We start from the raw sequence: 22,836 nt of genomic DNA on the forward strand, positions 1-22,836 counted from the left end.
TTTCCGAATAACTTATTATTCTTCCGGTGGTCCCGAAACCTTTAAATCCTCTTGATATTGTAAACATATTAGGTGATATCAATTTGGCGTAGCTGTAGCTCAATCTAGGCGGGAGGGGCTATTTAAATATTGTTATACACCACAAAATATCGTAGGGAATCAGCCTATAACCTTGATTAATACATCACCAATAAAAAATTCCAATGGGGGCATACGGTTCATACCACTGGCTGATGATTGGAGTCGATATGACCATTTTCAGGTAAAAGGAGTGAGCCGATGCGGATACTGATGTATCAGTAAAAATATAAAGGTATACATAATACATATAAAGATAACGGTAACATATCAGTATATATTTGTAAATTTATATTTTTTACCGTTATACAATTGATGTTTGATATCGGGTGGTACAGAGTACATGTATGAAATTTCTGTTTCAAAACGTGCTGATGCATTTTCATTTAGTTTTTCGAATGCTTTCTTATTTATTTCCTTTTGGTACACCTCTAGCTTGGCATTAATATCTTTAATTAGGGTTCTCATTCCTCGTATCTCATCGATAAGTTTGGTCGATTGGATTGAAACGGTAGGTTTTGGTTTATCTGAATTTTCAATTGCTTCTTCGTAGTTCTTTATGAACCAATTCATTTGCAATAATTTAATTTTTTTTTCTACTTCTTGCATGTGCATTCGGTGTCTTAATTCGGACATCGCCATTCTTAATTATGGACAAAGGAATACTAAATAGGAAATAGGGATAAATGAAAAATTCTTTGTCAAAATGTGTAAGTTAGTATAATATATATGTATACAGTTTATTGATAAGTGTAAATTGAAATTATCTGAATTAAAAGTAGTTGATAGGTAGTTATTTTTCGTGTGTACGAATATTGTGCGCGAACAAAAAATCGATAAACATTAAACATAATATATATTGGTTGGTTACCGAATTATATTATAAATTAAAATATATACACTATTCTACAATAAAAACTTATTTATTTCAGTATAATGTATTTAAGAAATGAATAATACTTTATTAAAGTTCATACCTAATTTTTATATATAATTTTTATTATATACACAATATAAATATGTATACTTATACAGTAGTTTTAATACAATACATTATATATATATGTTAAAAGTATATAGATATAACATATAGGTAGATGTAATTTATAAAAAAACAAATTAAGTCTTTAAATTGGTGTATTAGTTATTAAGACTGCCAACTGAATAAAAACGAACTACTGTTGTATACCATCCATTTTTTGAGGTTTACTTTTTAATACCATTGCATGAACCATTTCTCAGTTGTTTCTAATGTGTTCAAATTTAACGGTTCAATCAAATAACTGGTCTAGTGGTTGTTTGTTTTTATCGCTCCCCTAAAAAAATATTTAATATTTTCACTGAAAAAATGGGGGTAAACAATAATAGTCATTTACTAAGAGCTTAATAATGAAGTTCAATTTATATACATAGTTACTTTTTCTACAGTTCAATGACTTCAAATTACTCAGCAGTCAAGTCAACAGATAGTTTATTAATTCGAATTAAATATTGTTTCGTTAATCTTTTTTTATTTATAAATAATATTAAAAATACTCTTTAACACCTATATAAAAATGTAATTAAATTTGAAAAAAAAATGATATTTGATGTACCAATGTTTAAGTTTCAAACAAAATAACCAGCAAAAATAACTCAAAAATACAAAATTTTATAAGTAATACAATGTTGATAATGTATGACTTATAATATAAATATTATAAATATACAAATAATATATAAAACAAAATCTAGTATGTTTTGCAAACATAATTTCTTCACGGTTCCTATACATTCAAAATTTTAATGGAATTGATATAGGATACATAAACAACTCTCAGATTTAATTTCAGTCTTAATAAGTAAATGCGTTTAGCTAAATGAATGGAACCAATTTAATATTACTACATTACAATTCAGTAATTCACAAGTATTCTATATTATAATACAATATATATATAAATATGTACTTAATAGGTTTTATTATATTTTAATTGATGATAGGTACTGGGTAGTGGGTACATACTAAGTATGTACCAATATATAATTAAGCTTTTTTGATCTTAAGAAAATTACAGAATACATTTTAAATTCGGGGACCCATCAAATATATTTTATTGGCATGCCAAATTAATTATATTATGTTACTAATTACTATGATATAGTTATATTAAAGATATAAATAAATACTATTAAAAAAATAATAATCAAATTAATTAACAATACTAAACGGAACTTAAAAACTATATCTCAACTTAACACTCATTGTACTAGCCTGGATTAATGGAGTAGGGACAGTAGGGTTGTCACGATAGCCATCACTTTCCACGACAATTTATTTATTATACACATATATAAAAGAAACTTTAAAAATAAAATAAAAAGCGTACACGAAAGTATGACGAACAATTATTAGGTAAATGATAACTCCGTTATAAATTGTTATTTTCTAACAATATGATAAGGATTTTAAATTACAGAAAATGAAAGCTATGAATAAAGGTTTACACATATTTCATTCTTACTCTATGACAAGTTATCTGTTATTTTTGGTTTTTAAACAAATATATTAAAACGAAATATTTTAAACACATATAGCTTTGAATTTGACTAGGTTTTATTTTACTTCATAATAAGGACTTAAAATATATTACCATAAGCGCAATTAAGGGGGGAGGGGCGCTTAGGGTGTATTAGCACCCTTAAATATTTTTTATAATATCACATTCAGCAGCGATTCAGCGCTATGTCCGGAAAATGAAGAGCTTAAGCACCTTCAGTTTTTTTATTGAAATTGTGCCTATGCCTATTACACTTAATTTCGAACAAATTTTAATTTTTAATTTTTTCCGCGTTTACAAAAAGCAAAACAAAATAAACTTTTTGTCTTAAAAATTGACTGATTGAGATTTGAAAATGAGCTTAAGTTTAAATCGTATTAATCGCATGGGAACTTATAAAGTCTTAAGTAAAAGATAATTTGATTAATACATGGGTAATTAAATCAAATCATAAACTTACTCTCATTCAATCAATTTTAAGACGGAAAAACGTTACAAGTTAAAGTTGTCTAAACAAAATAATGTAATTCAAATTTGATTAAAAAATGTTGTTTTGCTACATATTATGCTTGAAAAAAAGATAAAAATAAGTCCTTTAAATTAATTTGTGGCCATACGTTTGAAATACTTCATGATACTTTAATCACTAAACACAATGTATTGTATGTTATAAATGTAATAGGTACTAGGATTAATATATTTATGAAATATTTTAAGTTAAAACCGTTTGAATGATGTAGACAATTAAAGTAAATAAGCTACACTTATTGCCTACCTACTTGGAATAGTTAATAGTCAAAAATAGAACATTTTTTTAAATATTATACGTAATGATTTATAAGTATTAGAAATATTTATAAAATTATACAAACTTTATTAATAAAAACAAATTATATGTCTGTACTCTAGCTGTGTATACATATATAGGTTTAAAGGCATAACTGTATAATATAGCCAATTCGTGATATAATGACGAATTTCAAAAGACCGAGAAATAGTTTGTCGTATCCAGAATTTGTTATATGATATCTGTATTATAACGTCATGATGTTTTTAATGAAACGACAGTTTCGTTTGTTATATAGAGCTTCGTTGTATCGCGAATATATGTATTATATTCTAATAAAATGCTAATTTAAAATCGCATAAAAAATGTATTAATTAATTGATAGGGAAATATAATTTAATGTTATTTTAACTATAAAAGCAAAACCTAGAATATTCTAATATTTGTATCAAGGAAAAAATATAAATATTGCTAAATTGCTTATCATACGTAAAAGTGTAACATGAAAACATAGCAGATAGGTATAATATAATGTTATCAAACATCTATGTATAAAATATGCATAAAAAATGTGTTCTAACATCATTTAACATTTAATAATAACTACGTAGTTATTCGATTAATTTTGTAATATCAAAGAATAACTAATGATCAGTTGGAAAAATGGTACCAAATAAAATAATCATTTAAATAATAAAACAAATAAGTAACTAAAACGAATAGAACTATTTTTCATGAAATAATAAAAAGGTCATTAGAATAATAAATTGACATAAAAATTAAAAATCTAAATTCAAGTTCAATTTATATGTGTAATATTTCTTAATTATGTTTAACATTTATGTTTAATATGAATTAGTAAATAGTTATGGAAAATATCTTTGATAATATCAAGTTTAAAAATTTTAAATTTAAATTGGATTTAATCGCATCAGTTATAATCATAGTGTGACAAACTGACAAAATTGTAACGAAAATATATAAAAGTTGTATAATAAAATCATACAATTCCAATAAAATATAATTGTATTAATTTAAATTCAAGTTATTAGGCCAGTCGCTTAGCTATTAATTAAAATAAAATAAATTTAGTATATTTATATAATACATATTATATTCGATCGGATAAAATAGGGGCAACATAAAAACGTTAATACTGAATAATAGCTCTATTTGAGATATATTTTCTCACTTAATCTTATAATTTTATTTGTGACGGTTTTTATTCACTATTTCTTTTACTTTCGCATCATTTATTTCATTTTTCTAAATAATAGAATTATTATCAGAAAAAACTGATTATTAATAAAAGAACAAAATAAAATACGGTGATATAATAGTATACAGGGTGTTCTTATGACATAATAGTAATGTAGAACGAAATTTCAACCAACCAATTTTTGAATCAGATTTAGCCGTTGCTGTGGTTTTGAGAGAACGCCTCATAAATAGCCGTTGTATTGGCGTAAATTCCGGTGACTGAACCGATCACTGCCGTAAGTATGGTTACCATATCTAAAAATGAACTGAAAAATGAACCTTTGTCTTTTGTCCGGAACGCCAAATTAGATAATGCAGGGAAAATCATGGTGAGCGCAACGCAAGTTACTGAACCCACTAATGACATGAATAGGTCCAAATGCGGGACTGTACTAGCTGCCAGGTCTAAAATGAATAAAAACAAATTATAATTTTACATTTCTAATATTATTTAATTTTCTAAATTACTTAATTTTAATAGTTATATTACAAATAAATATACGATTAAATCACAATACAGGTATCATAATACCTACGTAATGTATAATTATTATATTGAATGTAATAATAGATTTCAAGTGGACCTCATCATTGATAGTAGGTCACTTAAATAGGTATGGTACTGTGGTATAAACGAATTTAATCATAATCATTGTCCACGAAAAACGATTTTAAGCGTAGACACAAAATTCAGCCTTTATTTTTATAAGGATATTTTATAAATTATTGATACTACCATATTGAATTTAATGTTATATTAGTTGTTTGGTATGTGAAACTAATTTTTGGTGAAAATAAAAAGCTTAATATCATAGATTTTTCATTCACATAAAAATGATTTTATCAAACACTAGTTTTGTCTATGTGTTCCCGTTTTTCCAAAATTTTTATTTTTCCCGATTATTTAGAAAATTATTATACATTTTTCGCTTTTCTCCGCTTTAAGTATCAACAAGATGCAATTTTCTACTAGAAATCACCCTTTAAATGAAAGTTTGGAGCATTTTTAGTGCTCCAAAAGGAAATGACAGACAATAAAAAAATAACACATAATTGTAAAATCATTTCATTTATCACTACGCTTTTGTTTATTAATACCTAAAATGTAAATTCTTACAGTTATTAAGCGAGTTATATGAATAGCTTATCATAAAACTGATATTTAATAAACGCATAGTTATGTCTCAATGCGTATTAATAACAAACTAGATAGGTAACCTAAAAATGATTTTTAAATAAATACATTTTTTTTTATTTTAAGTTAATTAATTACTCTATTGCCATATTGTGGCATAAGTTATAATTTATAATCTAAAAACACTTTTGAATCAAATTCACGATATTATAGATAAAATATACATAGTTTAAATAATATAGCTAATAGTTAGAAGTGAAATAACAATAAGTATTAATAAATAATTATGTACATAACCTTAGGTTGGTTGCCGGTCGGTTCATTCGTTATTTTATAATAATAATTAAAAATACTAAATAAATCTCTTACAGTTAGTGAAATTGATTACGAAATGTGTTTATTTAGTATAGAGTATCCTTTTTATGATAAGTGATCTAAATCACATATTTTTTAGTAATCAAAAGGTTGTGTAAAGAAGTCATATCCATTTCAAAAACGATTCGCAATATACATTTAATATCATTTTTATGAAATTAATCTAGCTTGTAAATGTAATTAAAAGAGTATAATTATGTTAAATACGCGTGAAATTTTATACTTTAGAAACATTAAAAAGTTTAAAACATGACATACTTATATTTTAATGATAACAATATTTATTCAATTTTAAAAGTTAAAAAGTTATAAAATAATAATTATATTACGAATATATATTATTATATTATACACTAAAAGTATACCAAGATTATAATACATAACTATTCAAGTGTATTTTATTTAGTGAATTGACTACTGTCTATTATAAATATATCAAATATATTTACTTACAAGTAACAAGGCATATACATATCCGGATGCTATAATCCCATATTGCAGGATGATTAAACGGGCCGTAGATTTTTTCGAGGTCACTATAGACAATTACAGCTGCAGGGTAAAATTGAAGTGCATATGAACAAGCTATTCCCAATATCATCATGATTATTACAAATTGTGTTAATCTGTTGTAAAATAAATATTAAATATTTACAACTTTGTATAATATGTAACTTCAAATTAATTCGTTGAAATATACATAATTTAAACGTCCGAAAAATAGACATACAAACTTTTAGAACATATTTAAATATGTATACAATATATAAATTATTACTACATTATTTAGTTAATCTATCAACTTACTCGTGATCGTGTGGTAAATTCAATGTTAGACTGCTTTTTACGTCTTCTCCCCATTTTGCATAGCCAGTCATACCCAAAGGAACGTTTAACATCATTACAGCTACCATACCAAAATTCAAGACTCCAAAACACGATGTAAACTTTTTATCGTCGTCTATCTCCGCAAAAAGAGGTAAAACCTGTATAGATTTATAAAGTATCAATTTTAGACACAGATATTGTTTTAAAATATTTTAATAAAAAATAAAATAAAATTGTTAACTGTTTTTAAACTATGTACATATTGACAAACATAATTATATGTGAAACACAAAGTATATTAACAATAGTATTATTTTTATTATTTACTATTTTTAATACATTAATAGAAAACTATACTAATTTTTATTCAAAAGTTATATTAAGTTGTAAATGAAAATATAAAATTCGTTTATAAATTCACAATGTGATCAATACACAGATGTAGGAGAATTGCCTATCGCATACGCCGTCATATAATGTATATTTTATACGAAATCATTAAATAAGATTAAATTAATGATGCTAAATGCTGATATATTATAATATCTGGTATGATATAATGAAACGTTAAATATTTTTAAAAAATATTATTCAAATGTGCTCATATTTAATGTTTTCTTTGAATATAAGTATAACTGGTATAAGTATCTAATATAAATTGAGTTTAACCTAACCTAAAATAGTAACTTATCGCATATTACTAATTTCCTCCAAAACCACTGAATGGAATCAAATGATTCGAGTCAGATAATTTTATTGGATATTTTAATTTTCCGGCAAAGTTTAAGACACAGTATTTTAGAATCTAGACCCAAAACTCCTATCCTCGGAAAATTGAGCAATGAAATAAAAATACACCTAGGGTACCATCAGTCGTGAATTTCACAGTGAGTTTTTAAAAAAAATGTCTAACCATTATTAATAACATTTTCTTATTAATGATAAATATCTGTGTAGTTTAAATTTGTTGTTCATTTTTTTCTAAATGGAAATGCACTTATAATTTATATTGATTTGCTCATTTCCGTCGGATTAGTCTTCACACCAGTCATACAGAAACTGACTTACGTGCAAATTGAGATTTGAGGAACACTTAAACTGAAATACACAGAGTAACCTTATTTTATATATTTTTTTCATTTTACCCTAGGAAAAATAAGGTAATAGTGTAATACAGCTAGTATTTTATAATCAAAATGTTGTATGTTTGTATCTAACACGTTTATTATACTGTGAATTAGTCCAAACCATATAATATAGATTAGTAAATAATTAAACAACAGTATACCATCTGTAGGTACTCCTATAAATAGTATAATTAAATTTTATTTTATGTTTATAATTATTTAATTAAAACTAAAGAGACGTACGTATTAAAACATCTTTATTATTTTTCTCTTACCATTAAAATATTACACGTGTTAAATTGATTTAAATACTTAATTATAATTATACATACGTACAATTATTATAAATAAATAATAATTCAATCGTTTAAATAAAGGAAGTTTAAATTAAATATTTACCAATCCAATTCCTTCAAAACTAAACATGATTATGCCGAACATCGTTGGTAACTCAGACCATTTAGCATATGAATATCTAACATTCTCAGCTGATGGCCCAGAACAGCTATAATACATTATCGTAATAACACCAGTAATCAATGCAAAATTGGCCAAAGTTGATAATGGTGCTATAAATCGCAATTTTCTCAAACTTGCACATACCATTATCAAAGGCATTGTAAATAATAAAACAGTTTGAATATTAATCTCATACGAGTATTGAAGTAACAGCTGCAAAATAATTAAAACAAAAATAAAATAATTTAAGGACAAATAAGATAAAACATTGAAAAATATAGATAAATAAATAAAGATTAAATTCTTACTGAATCAACTCTTATAATACTATCTATATCAATACAAATTAAATTTATTTAATAAATATTATACAATAATATTATATTTACTTAACGTAACTTTTTTAAAAGAACTATTGCTATATGTACAAAAACAGATTTACTGTATTTAGCAATTCTTTTTTTTTATATTTCTTGGATCAATGATAATATTTTGCTTCTTATTAAAATTATAGTACACATAATAATATGTACCTAATTAAAACACGTAAAAAAACAAATAAATGAACGAAGTAATTTAATATAAGATTAATAAGATTAGTTATTTCAGTTATTTATATCTCTATAATTATTAATTAATTTATATTATGTATTTTATTTAAACTTATGTTATCTTTAAGTATTTGAAATTTTATTTTACTATAGCTATATCAATATTTTGAATTTTCTATTACAATATTTATTTTTAATATCAAAATTAATTTATGTAAATTCTACCATACATAGCAATATGTATTTATTAATCATTAATCACAACAACTACTACCTCATTAATATTATCAACTATAGGTAGGTACAATCTTTTCTGTTAAAAAAAATAATGATCCCTCTACTACCGGGAATAATAATTTTAGAAATTCTATTCCGAAATCAAAGTTAGTTATATTATTTTTGAATATTAATACTCATATATTTTATGGTAATAAAGAAAATAAATTACGTTTATAAAAAATATACTAACTTATTAATTATCATTTACTCGAAGATACATTTTGAGAAAAAAGGTATTATTGTAGAATAAATTAAGTATTCAATATTTTTATATTTTTTTTTTTAGAACCTGAATTCATAAATTTTTAGTTTTCCAATTAAATATGGAAGGATTTAAATATTTTATTTAAAAATAATAGTATGTTTGTATAACATACAACTATTCCAATAAATAATTATCAAAACTACTCATAATGGAAGTTTTTATTGTAAATTGAACTATATTGTCAGAACTTGAGACTCGAGGCCATTCAGATGAATGACACGTCTGAACAATTTTGGACAATAAAAGCTATAACGATGACCTTATGGCTTATAAAGTATCTATGTTTATACCTTTTACTTGGTATTTATTGTGATTTTGTTTTCACTAAGAAATGTGATATTTTATTTATAATAACGCACCTAAATATTAAAATATATTATATATTTAGTGTTTTTTGAAATACACAATTTGTATATGTACAAAATGTTATAAGTAGTAGTAAATGTATATTATATATATTTATGTCCGTATGTTTTAACATGAATATATTAAATTTTAACTATCTTAAATTATTATAATAATTGTATAAACTTTTTTTTATGCTTACCTTCTGTAATGAAGTGCTAATAAATAGAATATATACACTGCATAGACCAAGTTGCGTGATAAGTATGTTACAAAAAACAATCTTTCTACATGAAAAAGAGAAAATAATAATGTGTAATGTAAAATGTATTAGATTAAATTCTCACCTAATATTATTTGATATACTTCGAAATATCCATTTATCAGACATTTTGAATGCATTTTCAACTGTATCACCAAATGACGGGGCACGTTTGGTTTGCAAACGATTCTGAACTTTCTTACTTAATGTAGTCTGTAGAAAAAATCAAAATTATTTTTTAAATATGATATAAATGTAAAAGGTTTGAAAAAAAACTATTAATTATTTTTAAAAATAGATATATATATTTTGTTCAAATTATGTATTTAATTAAAAAACTTACCAAAACATGCATATTGTAGACACTAATTAACCAAACGTACAATAATATGCACAATGTAAGGTATAAACCTCCAAATTTAAAGGCTTCTCCCATAGCTAACATTCCACAACCAATATTTCCTTTTATAAAGTGCATTAGCGTTACTAAATACCTGAAAAAATGTATATAAACAATTAACTTGATATGTTTGAAATATTAGCAGTATTAAAAATCAAATTACATAATTTTTTCATTTCATTAATAATATTCCAACATGATATTGTACTTTGATGATTATAAGTAAGTTTTAATTGAAAAACAATGAATTAAGTAAGATTTATTAAGATCTAGTTATTGTGTTATCTCGGAGCTTAAAGATGCTACAATTTTTTAGGTCCCTTAATAATAAAAAATTTGTGCATATTTTCAAAAATATATTTCTAAAAGTAAGGAAAACTGTGTTTAGTGTATAAAATCTATACTAATATATAAAATGATAGCGTTTGTTTGTATGTTCGGGATAAACTCCAAAACTACTTATTTAATCGTCGTGCAGTCTTTTTTTAAATTAAAGAGGACACCACAGAGAATGACATAGGCATATATTTAGTCCGATAAAATTAATAAATAATTAGTTATTATTAATTAAAATCTTGGGCGGAGCCGAGACGGGTATGCTAGTATTTAATATATATTGTCAGCAAATGTAATTTTAAAATTTAATTGTAAGAATAGTATTTTAGCAAAACACTGAAAATATTTATCTGAACATTATTAACTGAAAATTACAAATATACCTACCTAGTTAACTTATTTTCTAATATACTTTAACTGTATATTACTACTTCAATTAATTAAAACATTTTGATGATCTAATTTTTGAATTTTACGATAAAATCATATTATTACAATTTGGTCACCTAATTAAATATAATAGATACCCTTAATATCAGCAAAAGATATTATAGATTACACACAGAAAATATGTATTAATTAATAATTATACATATGTAAACATTAACATATTTATTACATAGGTGCAAAAAAATGTATGACATTTTGTTTTATTTAGTTGAAACTAAAGAAATGCATTGTGGGGATGATAATATGAAAAATAAAATGAAATAAATAATGAATATAGAAGATATTATAAATATTGATAATCCTAAAAAACATTATATTAAAAACAAATCACCTCAAATTCGACGTTATTTAATATTTGTAAGTTCCTATCATATAAAATAAATAATACCCCTCGTTCCTCAGTTAATAATTCTTTTTAATCAATATATACCATATGAATAGTTGGTATTAATACAGATAGGTACGTAATTTCAATAGACATTAATGAATCTCCATGTTTACTTTTATAAAATATTTAAAAATTAATTTGTTAATTTAGTAACATTTGTTCCTGGAGTTTCAGTTATAATTTTATAGTGTTTCACTAAAAAATAACAATTACCTATCTAAAGTTTAACTTTTTTTAAATACATTTTATATCGATATTATTTAAATGAGTACCTAATTAATAACCTTTATATTTGAATATTATATAGGTAATAAGCACCTATCTGTTATTTTAAATTACATACGTTATAATATAAAATAAGAACCTAACAACTAACCTTGTATAATGTATATTAACTTTTGAAAGCAATCTGTAAATAGTTGTGTAATACTATATACCTATATTAACTATATAATATATGGCTGTATTAGCCGAAGTTAAATCTTAAACAATGATAACAATTTGTAATAATATACTGTATATTTTAAATTTGAATAATAGTTAATAATAGTTTTGAGACAATTTTACAAATTATTTATCGTTATAGAACAATAGTAGACAGATAACACAGGTAAATACACCACTAAAATACGATACTATAATTTTGAAAAATAAGTTAAAAAATATCTATCATATAATTATTTCAGTTAATAATTAGTTAGCTCTTTTTTTTAAATTCGATTCTAACTCACAACGTCCATTTATTAGTGAACATTTTCCTAATTTATTATATATGTATTTATTAGTATTATCAAATGTATCATTTATTAAATAGATAATTTTAAAATGGTCAAATGGTTATCACAGTTTATAAGAACGTTTTTTGTGTATTGAACATTGTATAGGCATCTTTAATTGCTTTACCCTTGTAAATTATATATGTTACGTATACGTTTCTCTCCATATATATAGTTACCTATTATGTTAGTTGCCAAAAGACATATATTTTATATTTTTTATGAAATAATATACAGAGTGATTGTTTTAAAGGGTTTAAACACTTTAAACCAAGTTATATTTTTTCAAAAAATGTTCATTATTTAAGAGTTTTTTTATTTAAAAACAACGTTTAAGATAAAATTTAATATAATTAATAAGATAACGGGGGGGAAATATAAATCAAGAATACATAGGAAGGATTAGTGACAGAAATATAAAGATTTTGAAGAAGGATGAAACACTGACAAATAATGTAAGTAAATACACAACATAAAAGGGTAATATATTACTCCTAAATCTTAAATTATACAATTGATAAACTGTCAGCCTAATTATTATATAATGTATTTATAACAAAATATTTCAAAAAAAAAAAAAAAAAAAATGGACAATTTAAAATTAAAATTATAACTTGCCATATGAAAATTATAAAGAATTGTAAATATATGATAAAAGAGTTTAATATAATGAAACTTAATTACTTAAAGTATACAATATAATTAATTTAATTTAATTTTAAACCACATTATATGCATCTTTTAATATTTTATTTCACAAACTATCTTACCTAGTTACTTTCATAAATAAATTAGAATTTATAAATGTTTCAAAAGATCCTGTATTATAATACACTAGACTATAATCTTTTAACTTTTTAATTTCAGACAAATTATAAATATTTAATACAAATATTATACATACTTGTTTGAAATCTTTGTTTTCTTACGTTTATATATTAAAAAATAATAAGTATTGCATAGCAAAATACATAGTGAACCATTCAAAAAAATATGCAAGAAATATTACTAATAATATTATATCAATAAATAATAAGGTTAGTGAACCTTTTGAAAATGTCAATTTGGTATATATTATTATGTCTGAATGGATAATACAAGAAACTTTTGAGTATATACAAATATATGTATATATATTATAGATAACTATCATTGTGATTTGAGGAAATAAATACATGGAAATCTGAACAAGTATTTTTATTGTATTTGTTATCGCTAATAATTGGAGTGCATATTATTATTGACATTCAAACGGTGTTTTCTACATATTATATCTTATTATACTTATTTTAAGAGAACTATTTTATTATCATGTATATTTACTAAATAAAATAAGCAAAGATTTAAATCGATAAAAATCGGCTATAAAATGATTGTAATATCAAAATCTAAATTTTTATATGATACTTAAAATACATAGTAAAAATTTAAAAAATAAAATGTATAATTCTTTATATTAAAATAAATAATAATTTTATAATTTTTAAATACAATAAATAATTTACAATATATACAACAATCAATTTAATATTTAAAATTTAATAATATATCGATTGGCAATTTTGTTTTCTTAGAACCGTTTCACAGTCACATGCCGTATACACGTCATGTAATATGTAAAGCACAAATGATGATCCCGAATTTTCATAGGTAGAAATCGGAAATCCAAATTAAAATCGTAAAAATGTAAAAGTAATATTTTTTTATTAAAATATATAAAAAAAAAAATAAAAATTTTATGGTTTATAAACTGATTAAAAGTTGGGAAAAAATGTAATCGATATTATGCAAAAATATAAATACCATAAAATTATAAAATCCATCTACCTATATATTTTAGATTTTGAGCAGAGCGATAAATTTACTTAGTAAAATTCAAATTTGGAAGAATTACCCATTTAAACAACGAATAACAAAATAAGTTATTTTTGTTATAATTCAAAAACATTATTTTCGACCCATAGGGATCTAATACTTTAACGCATATCATAACTTTAACAAAAAGGCATACGCAATGAAATATTTACAATGATCGATTAATTTTAGGATATTACCAATTTATATAATGGACCTTTTTATACAGTTTTTTTGGGAAGGTATTGACTCAAAAGTTAATAGCAATACAATTTTATCATGGTATAATTATAATATATTGTTAAAATAATTAAATGTTAATTATCTAAAAATGCTATGTTTTCGGCAAAAATACTAATACTAATATCAAAAAACTTTTCATAAAAATATGTACTTAGTGATACAGCATGACTGACTTCACTTAGAATCGTTCTTCATATGCAATTAAATACATTTCATTGAATTCATATTTAACACATATATTACAGTGACTTATTAAATTTAAATCAGAAAAAATAAAACTGATAAACTAAATTGAAATCAAAATTGAAAAATGTAATATTGATATTAATCCTTGAAAATAAATCAATAAGTCTATAGGACTTTATAAAAGCTTGTTATTGAATTTGATAATAATAAATTGGACATGACAAATATATTAATTGTTTAAGTTATTTCATACAAAGTTAGAATTAAAAAAAGCTTCAAAAAATACTTATTTAAATATATTATTTAATGTTAATATAATGATATTTAAACATGTATAATATATAAATATGTTGGTTTTTAATGTTTGTGAATGATTAAATTTTTACGATACATTTTTTTTATTTATTTGCATTTTATAAACTCAATCCATTACTACTCGTTTTATGGTTTTTAATTTAGGATTCACCGATACGCAGTAGAACTACTATTTAGGGGAAAATGTAACAAAAAAGGTCAATGGAAAGATTTAATTTGACCAAAATATTCAAAACGCACCTCCAACACAGCGAATTTATTTAAAAATAAACACTTAATGTTAAATAGGTGTAAAAATATGAATAATTTAGCTTTATTTTTCACATGGTTTTGTCAGACTATACATAGCAATATAAAGAATAATTTTACTTTAATAGTATTTTAAGTTTTTACAATGATTAAAAAATTTCTTGATATGTAAATAATGATATATTTATGTTTACATCAAATAATCTAGATATAATTACCATTGATATTATTTAAAAATAATACATTTAGTAAATTAACAAGTTATGCATATAAGACTAATAACAAACATATAGCTATAACATCATATAAAATGTAACATATAAGCAACTATACTGTGGAGAGTTTATTCAAAATATTAAAGGATTTTAAATGTTAATCTACTGTTAATAGAATTAGATACTACTAATATGATATGAGTAATTTATAATGGTATATTAAATTATCTATTAGATGTATTTGTCATACATTCAAAAAATGTATTACGTATAATAAATATTAAGATAGAAAATATACTGAATAATTTAAAAAATATATATAATTCAACTAATATAAATAGCAATGGCTTATGAGTTAAAGCAATTAAAAACCAATAAGATGAACTATTTTTTTTAGATTCTGAACGGAGTGATGAATGTATTGATTTTACAATGATGCGTGTTTATTTTTGTGTCTGTCATCACGTTTTGGGAAAATTCAACTAATTGGTACTTTAGTACTTCAAAAGCGTCAGGAAAAACACTAAAAATGTAACAGAAAAACAAGAATTTTTACGCATAATAATCAGTTTTTGACAAAATTGATTTTTGATTTTGCCGTAACTCAAAAACGAATCATTGTAAATACTTGACATTTTCACCAAATGTTTATATTAACGTTATTCATTTACGATTAAATTTGATTTTTTTAAAACTATTTGCAGACAATTGAAATATTCGATGTTTCTAAATTTTTTTTTCTTAAAATGCCGATTGGTTTTCTAAAAAATCTTTAAAATTTAATACAAGGTTTATTATAAGTTGTACTTATCGTGGTAAAAAAAAAAATCAAAAATCGTTAGTCACAATTTTTGTTTATAAGCATTTAAAGTTCAAATGTTTACGAAATATGTCAAAATCGCAAAACTTAGCAAAGAATTTTGAAGTTAAAAATTAAAACAATTTTGTGATTTATACCTAAGGTTAAAAAACCCAATACAAGGTTTTCCATAAGTTTTTCTTCAAATAACTGTAAAAAAGAACTCCAGCGTCAATATAAAAAAAAATGTTATGAATGTATGAAATTTAATTTTTTACGAAATCTCATAAAATAATGATATATTACAATTTAAATATAGGTAATAATATAATATACCCTACTAATTATCCTAGACTGACAATTCATTTCCGTTCAGAATCGTTTTCCGTATATAATGATACCTGTCATTACATTCAAATTTAACACATCTATTATAATGACCTAGTCTCCATCTCTACTATAAAGCAGAGCGATATCCACTTGCCCACCTTTTTTAAATACGATTTTAAAATTGTACAATTACGAGTACAAAATTGTTCACCAAGATTTGTGGAGTAGTTTAAAGGTAATAGTTAAACAACTATTAGGGTTGAATATACAGGTTATAGTGTCTACACCATTTATTTAAAAACGATATTTTCTATATATTTGAATGATTTTACAAAATAATGTTTTTGAAAAAAATTATATTTTTATAATGTTTAATAATTGTTTGTGTTTTTACTTATTTCACTTATTTTTTACAAAATATATTTTTATTTCAAATTCTAAAGTAGAATATTTTTTTTGTGTACTCCAAAACATAAAAATAGAATTTTGAAGGAATATAATTATAATTGTACTTGTAACTAAATCAACTTAAGACTTATTTTAAATGATATTATTGATAAAGAAACAATTTTTAAGAAAAGATAAATTAAATATGATCAAATATATAGATAAACTATTTTATATTTTAATTTTTTGAAATTATTTGCATTTTTATGTATTTTATGTGTTTAAAGAACAAAATATTTTACTTAAATACTTAATTTTTTTAATATGAAAATCCTATAAGTAATTACGTACTAGTACCGAGTTGAATACGAACAGATAATTCGTGATAATACCATAAAGCCGTTATAAAGATGACAATTATTTTTTATCTTTATACAAATAATCGGTGGGTATTTTTATAAAATCGTTCATATAATATAATTGTTTCTTATAGCATTTATGTTGGCATACCTTTACCTCAAAAACTAATTATTACAACATATAGAACTTGGTTAAATGCTGCACTTTTCTATGCAAATAATTTAAAAAAAATTTAAAATATGGTTGAACATTCAAAAGACGATTTTATTTATGTTTAAAAGCTTAAATAGCTTGTACCAAATAACACAATTTAATATGGTTTAGCATACGTAAAATTCATAAAATTATGCTTGTCTGAGTTATTCACAAAGCTTAAAAATTTGGAATAATCTAACAGTATACTACCGAAAAGTGTAAATGAGATTAATAAAATTAGAAATATATAAACTATTTAATCTTAATATTAAGTCGTCAGGTAAAAAAAAAAATGTTTATTTAGATATAATGTCTATCTTATTGAATAGTTTTAAATATAATATGTAGTATGTGGATATAAATTATTGTAGTTTAGAGGACCATAACCTTGAAAGCATTCATAAAAGCTATATAGTTCTATCAGACTCACTATTCACACTAATGAGCTTCAAAAATACTTATAAAACCTCAAATATAGCAAAACTTATACAGCGAAAAATAAGCCAATCAAACAAAATAGAAATTAAAATCAAAATATCACTAATCTGGGTTTTAGGACACAGTGATATAGAAGGCAATATAAAGGCAGATCAAGAAGCCAAAAAAACAGTAGAATCCACAGATACCCTCAAATTAAATATAACTACTCTTGTAGACATAAAAAACTAAATTAAAGATCTCATCAAAATCAAATGGCTAACACACTGGCTCGAATAAAACAACAAATTAAGAAAAATCAAACACTCCATCATTGGTTGGCCAAACCCCCTCACGGAAAGAAGAGAAAAAATAATAATAATAACAGAGTCCGCATTGGACACACTCGACTAACACATGACTAGCTTATGGCAAAGGAAGAAAAACCTATGTGCGAATATCAGTCAACCATATTTTTACAAAATGCCTCCAGTACACAGATGAACTCAACAACCTCAACATCCCCAACACCTTAGACCTAGCACTCGGACCGAATGCAGATACCATCTAACTAGTTTTAACATTTTTAAGAAAATATAAATTGTACGATTAAATTTAAATAATATTTTTTGTAATTAATATTAAAACTAATGGCCGCTGCTGCCGATGTTAACTTAAGATCACCGAAAAAAAAATGTAGTGTAAGCATAAATGTAGTTTTTCTTTGTACAAATAAATTTTACGTATTAGAAGATATAATTTTAAAGGACATAATATTTGGAAATGTATATATTTATCAATTTTAATTCAAAAAAATAACACCAATCTTTTATATTTTATTAATTTTATTATAATAAAAATATAATTTTTAAATTTTAGTTGTATAATTTATTTTTATTTTCGTATTTTTTAATACAAACATAAATTTTTGTAAGTTTTGATTCAATTTGATTTGGTTTTAACTTATAACTTATAACTGTTTAAAAATTAGATGAGTAGAGTGGAGTGGCACTGGGGTAGAAGCTTTTGAAAATTTTAAATATTCGTTTACAAACTTTGAATACTTTTCGCTAATTATGAACCTAATTACTCACAAGAAATTAATTTCTTATAAATGGTGTATTATAGAGATATGACAATTTTACATTAAAATTACATTTGAATATGTCAAATCATAATGGATTCACCATATATATCAAAATAGTGTGTAAAATATTCTGCTTTGAAATATATACAGTTAAAAATGCGTGTTATAATTTAAAAAAAAAATATTATATAAATATAAAACCTTGTAAATATTTTTTTTCGAAAAAGTTGTTTTTCAATGATATATACAAAATATATTTTTAAAATAAGTTAAACTTTTCGAAATAATGAATGCAATTTATTACCTTGAATATACTATAAAAAGCATAAATATGATATGATTATTAAATACCAAACTTGAATAAAAGTAAATCATAAATATTAATAACTACAAAATATGTAAAAATAATTATTAAAATACCATTAAATAGTTCTAAGTAGGTAAAATAATAAATTATGTTAAATAATATTCTTTTATTTAAATAAAGTTTATTTGATAAAATATAAACTATATTTTTATTGAATAAAATATAAATTTATTACTTTAAAATTGTATTCTTGGTATATTGTTTGCAAAATCTTTGATCTACAATATGTGAGATTCAATTTCGAATTTCTGAACTAATATAAAAGAAAGAAGCCATATATGATGAAATGTTTGATCATTATAGCGAGACATTTTTTTTTTTTAATTTAATTTAAAACACTTGTTAAGTAAAATAATTATTATTATATGTCTATTTTATTAAAGTTAGAAAACACATTCTTATTTATATTTATGAATAGGTAATAACAAAAAATTTGTATTATTAAACAAACATTTTACATAATTCTAAATAATTTGTGTTCATGTTATGATTGTTTTTAAAATTATATAATTCACAATATAAATAAATATTATTTATTATTTTTTTTTTTTTTTAATTATTTAATTGTATACATTTATAACATTATATTATGTATAGATATATTTTAATTGTTAATAAATCTATTTTTTTTTTATTTTGTTCAAGTACCTATAAAAAATATAATGAATATAATCTTATATAGATTTTGGTTTAACCTTTTGACTGGTACTTTTTTTTTAATGAAATTATCAGTATTTTTTTCTTTTTAGGTCAAGCTATCAATAATTATTATATTTAGATTGAACTTCTCAAAAAATTATGGTCACTAATATTATATTTCAATTACCTAGTAGGTAATATGTGTAGTCGTAGATACATTGGTACATACTTAGATTTATCAATGTCTATGATTAAATTAAACTAATATTTTTGTAACTTAAAACTTTTAAATATAATTGATTGATTTTAAAATTATATAAACAATATATTTTACTTGTAACAACGTTTTAAATTTATAGATTTTCTATACCTATTTAAATAAATAAATTTATTTATAAATTATGTATATTTTTCATTTTTTTTTAATTAAAATTTATATTTTATAGTATACTAATAGTTAATATTAACAGACTTAATACTGTTATAGAGGTCAAAAGATGTAATACAATTATTTAAAATATAAATTATTTAAATGGCTCAAATTATATTTTTATATAGAAATAATTTTACACTAACCGACAATATAGATACCTTGTATTGTTATTATTAACATTTATTAATACATTGTGAAGAAATATTTTAGAGTAGGTAACAATTTAATAACATTTATTTATAAGGGGTTCTACAAGCTTTAATACTCTAAGTGAATTATTTATGATTTCAAAATTCCATTACACAGATTTAGGTTTCAGTTCATGACAGTTGATTTGTTTTATTCTAACCTTTGGTCTAAATATTTTGGATTTTAATTTATTAATATTTTATAACCTACCAAATATTACTCGAATATTATACGAGAAAATGAAATATATTAATTAAATATTGTAAAAACCCCTATGTCTTATACTTTGAGTATTCTTATAAATCAAGAAATTATAATTTATAATATATTTATAACTAATTTGAAAAACTTTTAACAGCACACTAATAATTAGTAATTACGTACAATTATATTTTATTCAATATTATACTATTTGTATTCTTTTCAGATTTTGAATTATTTAAAATTTATATTTAAATAATAAAATCGTTTTTATAAAATAAAAAAGAAAATTATTGAAAAAAATGTAAAGCATAGATTGTCTATGAAAATTAGATTTTTATTTTGTTTTATTATTCTTGCACAAGTTGTAATTAGTTTTAAGTTTAATATTTTAATTTCAATATGATTAGAATAATACCTAAAATAAATTATTTTTCTTTAATTAAATTCTATTTGTTTTTTTAAATTTATAAATATTTAAATTTTTAGTTATATGTTATCTATATTTACTTAATATAATTATTAATATTTATTCTTTAATTTTGATATTTTTTTTTTTCTCATAGAAATATTTTGAAGTTGAATATCATTACTATACTTAACTATAAACTTAATTTATAATACAAATTTCACAAATACTAATGTTTCAAATTTTATAAAATTAAATTTATTTCTTACCCAGATCTTTTATTTTCTCCTGATGTTGATGGTCTTGGACAGTGATTAAGTTCTCCCATTTCTACCATAGTAAGCTGAGAATCACCATTGGTTTTATTTTCTTTGTCATTTAATTTGTCAGTTTCCATAGTTTTAATTTTCACAACAATATTATTCTAAATATATGAATAATTCAAATCAAAATAATAATAGCTAAAAAAATCTAGCGAAAAACTAGGACGTCAATCGAGTATTCGCGTTGATGATCATCACGCGCGCACGAAACGATTACTAAGCTCGTCCCTGTGACAAACACTGTTTGCTACAATCTATTTTACTCTGTACATTACCCTACCTCTCCTTTTCCCACTATATATTTAACCTCCCTTTACGGGTATAACTGATACATTTTCATTATAATTTTTATTAGTATGTTTAATTAATTTTAATCGAAAAATAGTTATGAGATCCTTGAATATTTACCTTATTAATAAATAGACATACGTATTCTTAAAGCTATAATCACACTAAGTTTTATACTAGATAAATTAAATTGTATATATTTGTGCATTGCTATGTCAAATAGATAGGAGTTATGACTTATTAAACATAATTTATAATTAGTAATCATCAAGTTTAATTTTACTTATTATTTCTATTATATTTTAGATAAAAGTACTTTTATAGAATAGAATTATTATTGTATAATTATTATATATCAATGCGTTTAAAAAAAAAAAATCAATTGATTCAAGTGATTCAACCTAATCTATTTAGCGCTTTAAATAACAAAAAAAACTATACTTTATATAAATATACAATTTCATAAAAAAATTTAAGCTTATGTTAACTTACTTCCTAAATGTGATTTTATATTTTAAATTCAAAATCAATAAAAATATAAAACGTAAAATCTTATGGTTATAACTTAAAATTTAAATCAAATCAAAAAATCATAACTACACCATTGTTTTTAAGTCGTTGAAAATATTATTGCTTATAAAATCAAATCAAAAATTGTGAGTGACATGATAAAGCAAATCAGGGATCAGCGTTATAAATTCTTCATTAG

General features: G+C 22.5%; 2 protein-coding genes across 2 annotated transcripts; both read right to left on the reverse strand.

The window, feature by feature from the left end:
* Positions 1-329: 329 nt before the first annotated feature.
* Positions 330-727, reverse strand: LOC132921411 (uncharacterized). Its single transcript, XM_060984431.1, has one exon. It carries the CDS (start codon positions 718-720, stop codon positions 349-351), a length of 372 nt encoding a protein of 123 aa, XP_060840414.1. The 5' UTR covers positions 721-727; the 3' UTR covers positions 330-348.
* A 60-nt stretch (positions 728-787) lies between these two features.
* LOC132921410 (proton-coupled amino acid transporter 2-like) lies at positions 788-22,148 on the reverse strand. The gene is made up of 9 exons (XM_060984430.1): positions 21,786-22,148; positions 10,635-10,785; positions 10,377-10,504; positions 10,232-10,316; positions 8,530-8,802; positions 6,983-7,161; positions 6,629-6,801; positions 4,800-5,070; positions 788-1,394 (listed from the first exon to the last, which is right to left on the reverse strand). The coding sequence occupies exons 1-8, from the start codon at positions 21,911-21,913 to the stop codon at positions 4,817-4,819; spliced, it is 1,371 nt and encodes a 456-aa protein (XP_060840413.1). The 5' UTR covers positions 21,914-22,148; the 3' UTR covers positions 788-1,394; positions 4,800-4,816.
* Positions 22,149-22,836: the final 688 nt, after the last annotated feature.

This window comes from Rhopalosiphum padi, chromosome 2 (assembly GCF_020882245.1).
Source record: "Rhopalosiphum padi isolate XX-2018 chromosome 2, ASM2088224v1, whole genome shotgun sequence".
NCBI classification, from domain to species: domain Eukaryota; kingdom Metazoa; phylum Arthropoda; class Insecta; order Hemiptera; family Aphididae; genus Rhopalosiphum; species Rhopalosiphum padi.

Excerpts from the sequence above, each read along its gene's own strand:
- LOC132921410 (XM_060984430.1), bottom strand. The coding sequence starts at position 21,913 with ATGGAAACTGACAAATTAAATGACAAAGAAAATAAAACCAATGGTGAT. Across the intron at positions 10,317-10,376 it reads AGTATATCAAATAATATTAG|AAAGATTGTTTTTTGTAACA; the intron begins GTGAGAATTTAA and ends TTTTTCATGTAG. Across the intron at positions 5,071-6,628 it reads ATGTATATGCCTTGTTACTT|ACCTGGCAGCTAGTACAGTC; the intron begins GTAAGTAAATAT and ends TATTCATTTTAG.
- LOC132921411 (XM_060984431.1), bottom strand. The coding sequence starts at position 720 with ATGGCGATGTCCGAATTAAGACACCGAATGCACATGCAAGAAGTAGAA.